The 15203-nt window shown below is 41.7% G+C and overlaps 1 protein-coding gene across 1 annotated transcript in view; it reads right to left on the reverse strand.

Annotated features, from left to right (window-relative positions):
- Positions 1-6929: 6929 nt before the first annotated feature.
- The window catches only part of LOC145404428 (uncharacterized), a 36962-nt gene continuing 28688 nt past the window's right edge, over positions 6930-15203 (reverse strand). Inside the window, exons 6-9 of the mRNA XM_080275945.1 lie at positions 13929-14071; positions 13201-13275; positions 11612-11732; positions 6930-7000 (exon numbers count right to left, since the gene is read on the reverse strand). Coding sequence (XP_080132071.1) covers positions 6930-7000; positions 11612-11732; positions 13201-13275; positions 13929-14071 — 410 coding nt within the window. The remainder of the gene's footprint in view (positions 7001-11611; positions 11733-13200; positions 13276-13928; positions 14072-15203) is intronic.

The raw sequence follows: 15203 nt of genomic DNA on the forward strand, positions 1-15203 counted from the left end.
CAGGGAATGTAACAGTGGCGTGCAACAGAAGTACAGTACAGTAGGATATGTGTAAATACTGTAGTTTTATAACCAAAGAATACCAAGGGCATTCTTATACAAGCCAATGAAGTTTTAAAATTTTTAAATGCTAGTCATTTCTACCAATAATTGCTTGAAAGAAACCTTGCTGAGAAAAATTAGGATTCAGCACCAATCAGTGTGAGCATGTAGTGACAGGAATGAGCTAATGATGAGAGCTAATGATGATGGCAGGTGTGTGTGTGTGTGTGTGTGTGTGTGTGTGTGTGTGTGTGTGTGTGTGTGTGTGTCAGTCAGAGTGCATGTGTGTATGCATGAACATACATACTGTACAGTGCAGTTACAGACCTTAATGAGTGTGGCAGTGAGACAGAGCAGACTTGTGTATGTGTGAGATTACTGTATCCAATTAAAAAAAAAAAAAAAAAAATGAACACAGAGCTTCCAGAGCATACACTGTACAGTATTTTAAAAACGCTATTATAGTGTTGGCTGTGCTCATGGTAGTAACCATGTTATAGTAGTTAACGACATATTACATGTATATCTGGGATGATGAGCTTTAAACAATGTTACAAAAACCTGCCAAACATATGGAAAAATTTATATCCACTTACTGAAACTGCACTTGTGAAGATACCTGAAGAGGGTCCAAGTTGGACTGAAACTGTCATATCTTCACAATAAACATAATTTTAGTATGTTGATATAATTTCTTTTATTTGAACATTACACAGCATTATGAAATCACAACCCTACTGTATTTTGTGATGGTTTACTGATCTCTTGCACATGTTTGAATTATTTGTCTACATTTTCAGCTTAGTGTCCATTATTCAATCTCGTCTTTCCTCTTCATGAAATTTCCTGTTAGCCTCATTACCATACTGACTTATTTTGTATCTTCTTGCTACATCCATACTATTTTATTCTTCTTACGAGATATTTGAAATATAGGGGCCAGACCTATAGCCCACATTAACCTTAACAGTTTGAAAACTCTAGTGTAAGATGAATAAAATAGTTAGGATAACAAGAATAAACTAAAAAATACATCCCTATACTGATGGGGTTAAGATGCAAGACTGTAATAGGCATGCATATTACAACATTTTATCAGTGATATCTGCATGTCAGTGCTGGAATAAGGGTTGTTGCTTAAATCCAGTCTGTCTGGGAAGTAGACCCATCAACCACAGGTAAGCAACTATGACTGTGAGGCTGTCCTGCTGGTAAAGTACAGTTCATATGCCCACTTGTGGTAGACATTGCCTTACTAAGGTCCTTCCCCATGGCAAGGATCATTCTTGTACTGGACGGGCTAAATGAAATTACATGTAGTGTCCCTTGAGACTGGAATGTTATATGAAGTGTGATGTGGGACCAATCTGTGCAACAATAATACTTGTACCGTATGTACAGTTGTGATGTGAAACCCTGACGACTTCCCTCCAGCCAGGATAAGAGTAGAGAGTGGCCAGAAACTATGAACTGTTTGCAGCGAAAATCCTTCTGTCTCTCTCAATTTTTTTCCCCATGAACCTTAAAAATCAGTGTGGTGCATCCGCAGCAGCCAAAACCTCGTTTGACCACAGAATAGTGTTATCAGTGCCAGTTGCCGCAGATTCACCACACTGATTTTCAAAGTTCATGCAAAGAAAAGCATGAGAGGCCACAGGATATTGATGCTGACTATACACTTTCTCCAAAAGGTATCAAAGCAAAGTTCACATGAGATAATCTGACATTACAGGCAATGGCTACTGCAAAATGCCTGATGATTCCAACTCATGTTCATAAACCTTTCAGGAGGATCCATTATATCACTTGCTTGTGGGATGTCCTAGCCAGTATTATTATTATCCAAATATTCAGATACAGATTAATTTCCTTGGGATATCACAAGCTAGACTGATCATTTAGGACAACATCACCTTCTTCCTACATGATACTTTTTTGAGTGAGTGTACAACTGCCTCATGTTTTGGACCAGTTTATGCCAAATGAATTTCAGTGTGAAAAAATTATACCAGCGTTACCCTTGAGGCATCCCGCAATAGGATTTAAGTACTATACACTATTAACCTTTAAGAAATGCCTTAATAATGTATGTCCTCATTACAGGTTCTATTTTTTATGTCCCTTTCTTCCTATTACTGTAAGTGCTAAAAAAGGAAAAGTTAACAACTGAAAATTTAATGCTGTCCAAGAAGCTGATTTGCCAGGTTTCCCAATTTACATCAACAATTGTATGTAAAAAAGAAGCCTTGACACTGCAGGGCATATAATTTTACGTGTACTTGTAACGAGGACTTCCTTTATATGTATAGTGTGTATATATATATATATATATATATATATATATATAGGTCAATCCAGTTTTTATAATTTTATAATGGTTCCTATGGATACTGGCCTGAATACATTTAATTTTAAACCTATAAACAAAAACAAGTAGACTGCATACAGTACACTCACTTGAATGAGTTTTCTCTGTTAGAAGATGCTAGTTAAAGGTTTTATAATTTAGTTTTAACTTGTGATATATTTGTTGTTTTTATACTATTACTTAGCCTCTGAGTGCTTTGCTACCAGAACTTTCTAGCATTAATAACTCATGATGATCAATATTTGTTTCATGCATTATTTTGCAGGCTTACTGTCTGTTCCTTAATACAGTACATTCTTGTCCACTTTTACTTAATAAAACGGTGAAAAGATCATGATTTTTTAAAACCCCACTTATGTAAATATAGGGTGGCCTAAAAGTGGCACTCCACTTGAAATTCACCTGGTGGTATTTTGTGTAGCTGGAATAGTTCAGTCTGCTGGTGTGGGCAGGGGCATGGCATTGGGTGTGTTGAAATGATGCAGTGAGGAAATAACTATATGATATTGAGTTGGCTGGTAAAACTGACCGATTTATCACTGCCACACGGGAGAAATCACCCAGTGGAGTGGGACAGCATTACCATTACCTCATCAGTCAGAGGTCATATTTTAAAATTCTTTCTGTTGCCTAACTGTTTACTTCAGCTTTGAGGAGACCTTTCTTAGCCCTGGAGTTTGATGGAGACTGTTCCTATCCCCTTCACTGCAAGAGGATTTCACAAAATAAAAAGGGAAGGAGGTAGCAAGAGAAAATATAAATAATGTTCTTGGGCTGAAAGGAGAATACAACTTATAATTAATACTCAGACCAAAAAATAATTTGTGAAAGTGTGATGAAAATGGAATAATGGACATGAAATGGATCTGGAAGTGGAAATGAAAATGGAAATGGAGGTGTAAATGGAAATGGTGCTGGAGGTGAGGAAAAAAATACTTTTGAAATGGAAATGGAAAAAATAATAGAGGTAAAAAAAAAAAAAAAAGAAAGAAAATACTGGTGCAAATGATGGATTTCATGTACAGTACTACAGTGACTTTGATTAACCCTTTGAACCTCTGATGGTGTATGTTTCCTCTGCAAGTAAATTTATCAGGTGTTAACCAGAGTAAAATACCTAAGTTCTGTCATCACAGAACTTAGCATTTTGACTACAGAGAATTTCTTTACTGGATCACTGTCTAAAGTTAGTACAAATATAATACAATAACTATTACCTACAGTACCTTCTACCATAATAGTGTTAGCCTCATAACCAAACAGGATTCTCTACTGAATAAAACCGTCTGAAAATAGTAATAACAAATAAGTACAATTATCAGAAGGTTAGTGAAACACGAGCCAAATACCCCTTAGACTTGCACCCTGGTGAAATGTAAGGTGGAGGCCCCTAAGACTGTTTGTGTAGTCTAGGTGGCAGAGAAGGCTTCATAACACATCTTCCCACTTGCTTTATTTTGCACATTACATCTTAACATTCCCTTGTATGTTATTTATATCACTTTAATATCAACACAACTTGCAGTGATAATAAACAAGGGGATAATGACGTGCATTGGGCAGAATAAACTGCTTAGGAAGAGGTGCTGTGTAATCTCCTCCATTTACATTACAACCTATACAATGGGAGCTACTAAGACTGTGTGGAACCTTAGTAAGAAGTTCTGATTAAGTGCGGAAGAGGAATAAGTCTAACCCCTTTCACCTGATAACACAGTATTTTCTTTTTATTCTTGCTACCATCTAATTATTTATTCACCATGGGAAGGACCTATAGCTGTGAGAGGATTAATGGAAACTATCTAATGCCTCCAGTAAAAAAAAAAAAAAATGAATAAAATAAAAAATAAAATAACATAACTGCAACAGAAATAAAATAATAAGGCAAATATACACACCAACGGACTGAAACAGTTAATGCCTAACAATTACACAAGTTATTGAGACAACCAGTATTGTTTATTCCCACTCTTCTTCCAAAACACAACCCATAGCAGTCAATGTTAAACCCAGGTTCCTAATTGTAATTCCGGATGAAAAGGGGGGAAACAAAGACCATCCAAGAGCGTAACCAACCCGAGAATTAAACAAAGGTTCTTCCAGTTGCACGCTGTACGTGCTAGCCAATGCAGCATACTCCTCCCTTCCTTACTATGTTATAGTGACTTGGAAATGATTTGTTTGTGACCACCCCTTCCAGGATTAAGGTGTCTGGCTATACAGTGGTTATCCTGATAGATAGATAGATAGATAGATACAGACAGACAAAGATACCGTACAAACAGATATAGATAGATACTGATTGATCAATAAAGATAGATAGATAGTAAGCTGGACAGATAGACAAACTAACTTCTCAAGGGATTCACAATAAGGCTACAGTGCATCACAGCCATTTTATTGAGTACTGTATAATACGTATTATAATGAGGTTAATATCTACTGTACACCTACTTAAGTTAGTGGAAAATTAGCTAGGCATGAATGATCAACAGTACGTTACAGTATATGAAATTCTAGCATGCACCTACACATGGCAGTAAAGTATTATAACAGGAGATATGTGTTATTATGATATGCATATACTGACTTACATTAGTTATATACCATACATTTTGCATCAAGGAGTATATAATAAGTCCTCACAATATGTCATTTTTTTTTTTTGTCCTTTTTTTGGCTATTAATTCCTAGGTAAATTATCAAAAGATTGCCACTTAAAGTTTCACTGATACCTAAAAAATTGATTTGCAACTGTCTTCAGTTTACAGCCTCAACAAATTATGGAAAAAGTTATGACATACTGAAACACAAACCTGACATATAAAGAGGGCTTACTGAAACGTTAGTACAGCATTACTTTGCATTATATTGTATATAAATAATAACGCAAGAGACCCGCAATGACCTTTACTATTACACCACAAGACCTAGGACACAAAATCTATTTTTCTCAGTCAATAAACATTTCAGGAAAACTCCACCTCAAACACTCGCCTGCAAATGCAAAACTGGTCACAGCACCACACAAAACAACCTTCTCTTTAAGTCTTACCTACAAAAGGTAATGTGGTAGAGGTTCTATCAAACACTGTTCAGTCCATTCCTTGTTTCAAAATGGTTAACTCCAACTATTTCAGCGGCAGCAGCAGCAGCTTTTTCTCATCCTACAGATGAGATGAATTAGTGTCCATTACATAAGGAGGAAGCACAAAAAAGGGAGAACTGTCAATATCATGCCCAGTAAAATGGGCCACACACTCATTCACACACCATTCAAACCCTAAGAATCCTGAGCCCACCTCACATGCCTAACTATTTCTTTGGTGCAACAAAGGCCTCATACATGCATAAACAGTGAATTAGTAATAGACATAGCCCCAGCTTCATTTGGATGTGACCCCTATGAACTGCAGACTGAAACTGAACCTCAAATGCCTTCCATCACCCTTATTTTAAGAAAAAGAGAGGGAATGAGAGACATTTGTTGAACCAGGAAGTGCAGCCACCCAGTCATATTGGTGCTACCACCTGGAAAAATCCCTCTCCATCACTAGTCATACCTGTAATCGCGCAACACACTTATTATTAAGCACCTCTTGGAAGTAAACTGATACAGAGCATATCATAATCACTACTACATACTGTATTATAAACAACAACTTGTCTTACAATATGGAAAAGAGAGTAACTACGGTTCTATACATTCTTTACTGGAGCTATATCTTACAACCAAAGTATTAAAACCGAAAGCATGAAGCTAAGAGCAAGCTTTCAATTCCAGAGTCATTATTGGAACACATTTTACTCATGTGATCTGCCTCCATTCCGCATGACGGACAGCAGTCTTAACAACACAGAAAGGTCAGACGAGCTTTATCATCACATGCTTCAGAAATTATTGTTGAAAATTCGGGGCTTGTCCACTATTTTGCACTCACAGTTTTAATATAATTTCCTTACATGCAAATGAATCATAGTCTGTACTCTATATGACTATATTCTTTATAAGGCTTGAAAATGAAAGTCTTGAGTCTTGCATAAGCACAACAAACATTTGCATCCGAGCCATTGCATAAGAAGACCCCAGTTTGATGTGTTGCGGTACTATCACAATGAAAAGTTGCTGACAATCCCTTGCCAGCACTGTGTCCTGAATTACATATTTGCCATTCCTCCCCAAACATCACAAAGCATTTTTGAATATCAAACATTATTCAAGCAGTAGTAGTTGTTGTAACTCCAGGCTCATCTGGATGTGTACCCAGTGAACTTCAGGATGAAAATGTATTTTTTCCTGCAGACCACGACCCTCTTTTCCAGAGATAATGAGGGGGTTGTTGGACATTTGCATGACCAGGCAGGTCCACTGCCCAGTTATATCACTGCCATCTCATGAAGGTGTCCCTCTCCAGCACCCATTTTTTATGCAAAACTTTCAGTCACCACACCTGGCACGGAAATGTCAGGGAAATTTTATTGTGGCACCATCCCTGAAGATCTGCAGTGACCTCGGACATCACAGTGCCACCAGGAGAAAGGCCAGCACCAGGTCAATGAGAAGGAAGGCTGGCACACCCAACTGAGGGCCTGCAGACGGACAATTAGTTGTGTTATTAATATTAGTCTACCCTCAAATGTACTTGACTTGTCATCTCAACCCCTCCCAATGGGTAATACGGAAGTGTCATCACTGCCGTCATCGTTGTCATCATCTGCTTGTACTACTACTCTATTACTATTACTACTACAACAACTACTACTATTAATACTACTTCTACTGCTACTACAACTACTACCACTGCACCAGCAGTCACCTGCCACACCAACTAAGGGCTGGTGTTCCCAATGGCCCTCAAATCCCGCCACTGCATTAAAACCCAACAACTCTTGTGTGACATGCTATGGGTATCACATTCAGACCTCGTACGATATTGGCTGCTATTTTTTACATGCTAACAGTTACAAATGAAGTGTAGTGAAGGCTCTAGTACTTTCACTGTTCCCTGTATGAATATATTATAGAACAACACACAGTACATTATAAAAGATATTAGAAAAGCTAGTGATGTTATACTGTTCTATTTTAATTTCAATTGATGTACATAGATCACCTCATTGTAATAAATTCTAATGCCTCAATAACTCTTCCTTAGTGATGAAAACCCAATCATAGCGTTTTTATCACTATCACACCATCTCCACACCACCATTACCACACACCACACACCAGCACTACCACATACCTTGCCACACCACCATTACCACGTACAATACCACACCACCATTACTACATACCATACCACACCACCACTACCACATACCATCCCACACCACCATTACCACACACCATACCACACCACCATTACCGCATACCATGCCACACCACCATTACTACATACCATACCACACCACCACTACCACATACAACACCACACCTTTTCACACCACTCTACCACATTCCTACCACACTATATCACACAACACCGCCACTACCAACATCACATCACCACTAGCACATGGTATACCAATTCCACACCACACTATCAAACCACCTCCATCACATAACATATCACACCACACCATCATACACTATACATCTTTACCACATCACACCACACACCACGTCCATACCGCAGAACGTCACACCGTACCATATCTCTTACCACACCAAAACATCACATATCGCACCACACACCACCCCAAACAACAACAACTACATATCACAGCTTTACCATGTCACACCACACCCGCCCACACTACACATCACACCACATCACCACACCTCCGCCTTGCATCATGCCCACGATGGTACCGCATACGGCTGACTCTCTCTCTCTCTCTCTCTCTAGCCTAACATTATAACAGGAAAACGCCGGAGGAAGGAGGAGGAGGGGAAGGGGTGGGAGGCTGAGTACGAAAGAGGGTTTAGTGAAATCTGACGGGAGGGAGGGAGGGAGGGAAGAGGGAAGAAAAAGGAGGAGGAGGAAGAAGAGGAGGAACGGAAAAAGACATAAGTTGAGAGAGGATGAAAAGGGGGAATGAGGAGGAGGAAGATGGAGAGGGATGAGGGAAGAAAAAGGACGGGGAGGAATAGGCATGAAAAGGGAAAATATGGAGGAAGGAAGGTAGGGAGGAGGAGAGGGGGAGGGATGTGTGGGGGAGAGGAGGGGATAGGAGGAGGAAGAGGGGAGGAAAGAGAGAGGGCTTAGTGGGATTTTAGGGAAGGGAAGAGAAATGGAAGAGAGGGGAGGGAGAGGATCGAACAGAAGAGAGAGGTAAGTGAGGGGCAGGAGAAGAGAAGAGAGAGAAGGTGAGGACGGGAAGGAGAAAAGAGAAGGAATGGTGAGGAAGGGAGGAAAAAGGAAGAAAAGAGAGGGAGGGAAATAAGAAGGAAGGTGAGGATAAAGAGGGATATGAAGACTAAGAAAAAGAATAATAATGCAATCAGAGGGCGCATACCTCCGCCAATGCCGCTGCAGGAACCGGATCCGCCCCAAAATTTAATCAATTCTGCCTTGGCCCATGACCCATCCTTCCACAAAATTTTAATGAAATTCACTGAGAACTTTGGAGATATCGTGTGAACAAACAAACAGACAAGCATGGGCAATACATAACCTCCTCCAACTTCGCTGAGGGAGGAAATAATCATAAAAGGTGAAGTAGGGGAAGCTGAGAAACAAGAGCAATGGAGAGGACAGAGATAGAGAAGGTAATAATAATAATAACAATAATAATAATAATAATAACTAGAACTCTGTAACTCTCCTGCGGACAGTCACTAGTCTCCAGCTACTGTTTCTTACAATGACCTTGACCCCATTGGAGAGGTCTGGAATTTTTTTTCAATCAGCAACGGCCCATACCAGGACACACAACCTGGGTCACTCAGATTTCTTGTGCAGGTCGTATTGAAATCTCCGGTAGACACGACCAACTTATTTCGTTCACAACTTAAAACTGATATGAACTCCTTCTGACATGCCCTTCCACTGCGAGTAAAGGATTTAGAGAACTTTTTAAAATACCAATGGCCCACTCCAGGACACATAACCTGGGCACTTCTGATTCCTCGCGAAGTCTCCGGTTCTCCTGGAATCGTTGCAAGTCTCTAAGGCGGGAATAATAATAATAATAACAGCGAAAACAATACTCTCCACTTACGTAATAAGTGGAGACTAATAATAATACTGAACACAATAATCACTACAAATACTAATAATATACGGTAACTATAAAATAATAAAACCAAATTGGGGAGATGGAAAATGCAGAGGAAGAGAAAAAAGAGCAGAAGGAGGAGGAGGAGGAGGGGGAGGAGTAATGCAGATGGAGGAGGGGAGTGACCAACCCGCAGTCCACTCTATCGGAAATCCATCCTGATATGTCGCTTTCCTCCATTCCTCCGTTCCTCTCTCCCTCCGTATCTCCCTCCCTTCCTACCTCCCTCCCTCCTTCTCTTCCTTTCATCCATTCAATCTCCTTCCCTCCCTCTCCCTTCATTCGCTCAACCTTCCTCCCTCCACTTCATTCACTCACCCTTTCTCTTCCTCCCCCCTCCACTCCCCCCCACCCCCTCCTCTCTCTCTCTCTCTCTCTTCAATCACTCACTCACCCCCCCCCTTCCTCTCCCTCACTCTTTCACACGCACCTTCTTTCTCACTCTCCCCATTAATCTCTCACCCCTTCAGTCACACGATCTCTCTCTCTCTCTCTCTCTCTCTCTCTTTCTCTCTCTCCCCACCATAAAATATCCACTAAAGCGAAAGCATAATCCAGACTTCCTCGCGTGTGTGCGTGCATGTGCGTGTGTTTATGTGCGTTTTTATGTGAATCTATGAAAGAAAGGAGAGTGGGTGTTTGTGTAGTGTGTGTGTGTGTGTGTGTGTGTGTGTGTGTGTGTGTGTGTGTGTGTGTATTACCGAGGCTGTATTGTGGTGCGGAGGTCTAAAAAACAGTTAATGTACACAGCAACATTACTCGGCCAAAGTTAAATTGAATTCTAGAGTAACAAAATTCGGGAAGCATAAAATGTTGAATCTGGAGTCACGTAAGGGAGTGGAGGGCGGTGTGCATGACATAATGAAGGACCTAAGACCTCTTCAGTACGGTGATGTTAGATTACTTCGGCTAAATGGATTCCCGTGAGAGATGTATGCTGATGCCTTGGTGCTGATTGCGGAGAATGAACGGGAGGTGGAGGAAATTTTCAGGAAATGGAGAGGCGGAATGGGGGCACAAAGGTTAGAAGGTAAATGTGGATAAAACAAAAGTGATGATACCTAGAGCTGGTGGTGGTACTGTTAAAGCAGAGGGAGAGTGACCAAGTGTGGCTGTGGGAAATAACTCCATCTCGCGGTGTTTGTGATAGGTGCGTGCATATGTAGTGGTATTAAAGGCAGACTGTGTAACAGCGCTTAGTTCGTGTGTGCGGTGTGCCGAAGAGAACATGTAGAGGTTGTCAGGCGGGAAGGGATTGATCTTGCTGGTGAGTCTCTCGTGTGTGTAGAGGAGTTTTGTTAGAAAAGAAGAGAAGAGGAGAGGACAGAAGGCCGCAGAAGAGAGTAGAGGTGAGAACAGAAGAGAAGAGGATGACACAGGAAGAGGCGCAGGAGAAGAAAGGAGACAAAAACATAGAAGCAGGAGAAGGAAAGAGAGGTGGGGGGGGGGGGTATGAGCAAACGAGGAGAGGAGAGATGCAGATGACACCTATAGGATTGGGGGGGAAAAAATCATAAGCTGTCTCTTTTGTGATCTGTAGGTGTGTGGGAAATGGAAGGGGGGGCGGGGAGAGGTTACTTTAAGGGTGAAGTGATGGAGGTGTAGGGAGGTAAGTGGTGGAGTGATGGAGGGTGGGGAGAAGTGGGTGGAGTGATGGAGGTGCAGGGAGATGTGGGCTGCTCTGTAGGGATCAAGTGGGATTTGGCGAGGACCATATTACTCCACAACTCTGTATTTTGGAAGGGGAGGGAAGGGCAAGGCTTGATGAAAAGGTGGATTCTCTCTCTCTCTCTCTCTCTCAAAATGGGCCAGATATCCCGCTCCCTATGTTCTTCTGTCTTTAAAACAAAGGTAAGGTCCCAAAAAGCCATCTTCACATGTCACCACTCAGGCCCTACCACCAACCACCTTAACTGTGTGTGTGTGTGTGTGTGTGTGTGTGTGTGTGTGTGTGTGTGTGTGTGTGTGTGTACGTACCTGCAGATCGGTGATAGGACACCTGCCTTACTGGAACCCTCAGCGTCTTGTGTGTGGCCAGCTGGTGTCCTCCAAGACGCACACGGCACTCGGACTCAACAACACCCCCTTCACGCACAACCTGCAAGCCATTATTATTATTATTATTATTATTATTACTACTACTACTACTACTGCTACTATTGCTATTCTTATCACTTAAATGGAAAAACAGATCTGCATGATGATGATGATGATGATGACGAGAAGGAGGATTACTATTATTATCATCATTACTACTCTCATCAAAACTATTTCTCAGCTGAACGTAAACATCGCTTTGCTACATTTGCTCGCTTATAATTACTCGACTGCAAATACAGACACTACAATTTTAACATAACTTATTTTAATGCAAGGAAGAAGGAACGAAAGGCCAGAAGTCCGCAAGATTGTTCCCTCTAAGAAAAAACAAAGACAAGACAAGAGCGAGCCACATTCAAACTCTGAAAGCATGAGTGTTCTGACGGGACTAAAAAAAGGAAGGGTTGCAAGGATGCTGTCTTTAGCGACGGGATCGTTCATGGAGGAAAGGAGTATTTTGAGGGGGATTGATGAAGTATGTGTCTAATGTTCGCTAATATTTAGTTTAATAATAATTTTCTGAACCTTCTGATCATACCTCGCAGCAAACTGAACATATCCAGTATACTAAACCTCACTATACATACGTACACAGTATTATTTTTTATATAGATTTCAAATAATTTTTTCACACAGCCATAAAATGAAAAGAAAGTTATCAGATGAGAGTTTTAAATAATCATGAAAACTGTTGTATAAACTTATGTATCTTTACACAATCACTCTAGTACCAATATATCACAGTCTTTTTTTTTTCTTTTTACAATAACTGTGATATATGTTACGATAAAAAAATGAAATCAAGTGTCGTCGGCTGTCTCATAAACACATTCTGGGCGGCATCCAAAACCTGTGAGAGCCATGGCCGTATAAAAAGCATGGAAGGGCCGAGTTATGGTAATGTGGAGCGTGTGTCACCCGCCCTGCCGCTGTAGACACACCAGCTCTGGGGATCTGTATGGCTGGTGTGAATCATGGGGATGTTGGAGTAAAGCCCGCCATCACACAGCCAAATACGTCATATGAGTCAACAGTGGATACAATGGTTCGGTGGGTGACAGACGTGGAAGTGAATAAGGTACTGAGAGCAAGATAGTGAAGGTGAATGAGTGAGCAAGATAGTGAAGGTGAATGAGTGAGCAAGATAGCGAAGGTGAATGAGTTAGCAAGATAGTAAAAGTGAATGAGTGAGCAAGTCAGCGTAAATCAGTGAATAATAGTGAAGATAATAAAGCAACTCACGTGTTCTGCAGGTAATAAAGCAACTCACGTGTTCTGCAGGTAATAAAGCAACTCACGTGTTCTGCAGGTAATAAAGCAACTCACGTGTTCTGCAGGTAACAAAGCAACTCACGTGTTCTGCAGGTGATAAAGCAACTCACGTGTTCTGCAGGTAATAAAGCAACTCACGTGTTCTGCAGGTAACAAAGCAACTCACGTGTTCTGCGGGTGATAAAGCAACTCACGTGTTCTGCAGGTAATAACAGGTCAATCCCAGGTGCTCCGTCCCTCGAGTACCTCCTTACAAACTGCGGGCCCACCTGGCAGAGAAGAAGGCTTAATCAACTGCCTATCCACCACACGAGGCTCACTGAGGCAGCAATAAGTTGATTCCTGGTGCCCTACATTCCTGAAAATTTTGGGTTAGCCTATACAACCTAACTTCATCTATCCTAATCTAACCAAACCTCATCGCATCTAAGGTCCAAACCAAACCAAACGCAGCCTAACCTCGCCTAATCTAACCTAGCCTGACCACATCCCATCGAAACTGACCTACCGTAGCTTCATTTAACCTACCTTAACCTAAGCTAATCTAACCAAACCAAACCAAACAAAGCCTAACCTCGCCTAATCTAACCACACCCATCGAAGTTGACCTGGCTTCATTTACCTACCTTAACCTAGCCAAACCAAACCAAACCAAATCTAACATAACCAAACCAAACTAAATCTAACCAAACCAAACCAAACCAAATCTAACATAACCAAACCAAACCAAATCTAACCTAACCAAACCAAACCAAATCTAACCTAACCAAACCAAACCAAATCTAACCTAACCAAACCAAACCAAATCTAACCTAACCAAACCAAACCTAACCTAACCAAACTAAATCTAACCTAACCTGACCACATCCCACCTAAGCTGACCTAGTCTCATTTCACCTCGCCTAATCTACTCTCACTCTACCTTCTCTCCGTTGATGATCCAGTTGAGTGCGAGTGGGTGTCCCGGGAGAGGGGGTCGTCGCGCCCGGCAGGTCACCTCTATACGCTCACCAGGGCTGTAAATCTCACGCCCCCCGGACACGAGTGGAGGGCGTAGCGGTTCGTCTGCAGGGGGGGAGGGGGTTAGGAGAGACTGGAGGGAATATGAAGAGAGAGGAAGAAAGGAGGAGGGAAAATGGAAGGACAGGGAGAAAGGAAGGGGAGGGAGGTATGAAGGGACGTCTGTAGAGGGGAAGGGGGTTAGGAGAGACTGGAGGGAATATGGAGAGAAAGGAAGAAAGGAGAGGGAAAATGGAAGGACAAGGAGAAAGGAGGGGGAGGGAGGTATGAAGGGACGTCGGTAGGGGGGGGGAGAGGGGGTTAGGAGAGACTGGAGGGAATATGGAGAGAGAGGAAGAAAGGAGAAAGGAGGAGGGGATTTGGAGGGAGAGGAAGAAAGGAGAAGGGAAAATGGAAGGACAGGGAGAAAGGAGGGGGAGGGAGGTATGGAGGGAGAGGAAAAAGAAAAAGAGTGAGGGAGCATGGAGGGAGAGGGGAAGAAGAAGTGTGGGATATGAAGGGAGAGGATGAGGGGAATCAAACTAAGGGAATATGGATTGGGAGAAGTGATGCAGAGGACGGGAGCATGGAGGCAGAGGGGGAAAGAAGGGGAAGAATCCACTTGTACTAAATTTCCCCTCACTATATCTTCTTTTTCATCATCATTATCATCATCATCAATCATCACCACCACCACCAACACCACCATCACTGTCATCATCACTATCATCATTTTTCTTCCCGGTTTTGCATGAGTGTGGGTGATTTCCAGACGGCTCCAATCGACTCGGGGACATGAATCAAAGGTGAAAGGGTCCCAGATGGAGACTATGTTAAGACTGGAGGCTATTCATGCGTGCAATGATTCTCTCTCTCTCTCTCTCTCTCTCTCTCTCTCTCTCTCTCTCTCTCTCTCATCAAAGGAGTACAAAGGAATTCAAACACAGCTACCGGTCCACTGTAGGTTGTCTGTTATGGGGTAGACAATGCTGTGTTGTGTGCATGGGCGATAAGGATAACAAAGCATAACAAAGGAAGAGATATATGTATGCGTGGCGTGGGAGGCGATACATTCCTATACTCATTTTACTCTAACCTGGCCTAAACTGCCCTCGCCATCAAAATTGCTGGGTGGTAACGATAAACACAAGCATATGATGCTAGTCACGAAGAAGTGCCACAAAAAGAGTGCATAGAT

This window comes from Coenobita brevimanus, chromosome 63 (genome assembly GCF_032717465.1).
Source record: "Coenobita brevimanus isolate Jiangsu-jjx chromosome 63, ASM3271746v2, whole genome shotgun sequence".
Classification (NCBI taxonomy): Eukaryota; Metazoa; Arthropoda; class Malacostraca; order Decapoda; family Coenobitidae; genus Coenobita; species Coenobita brevimanus.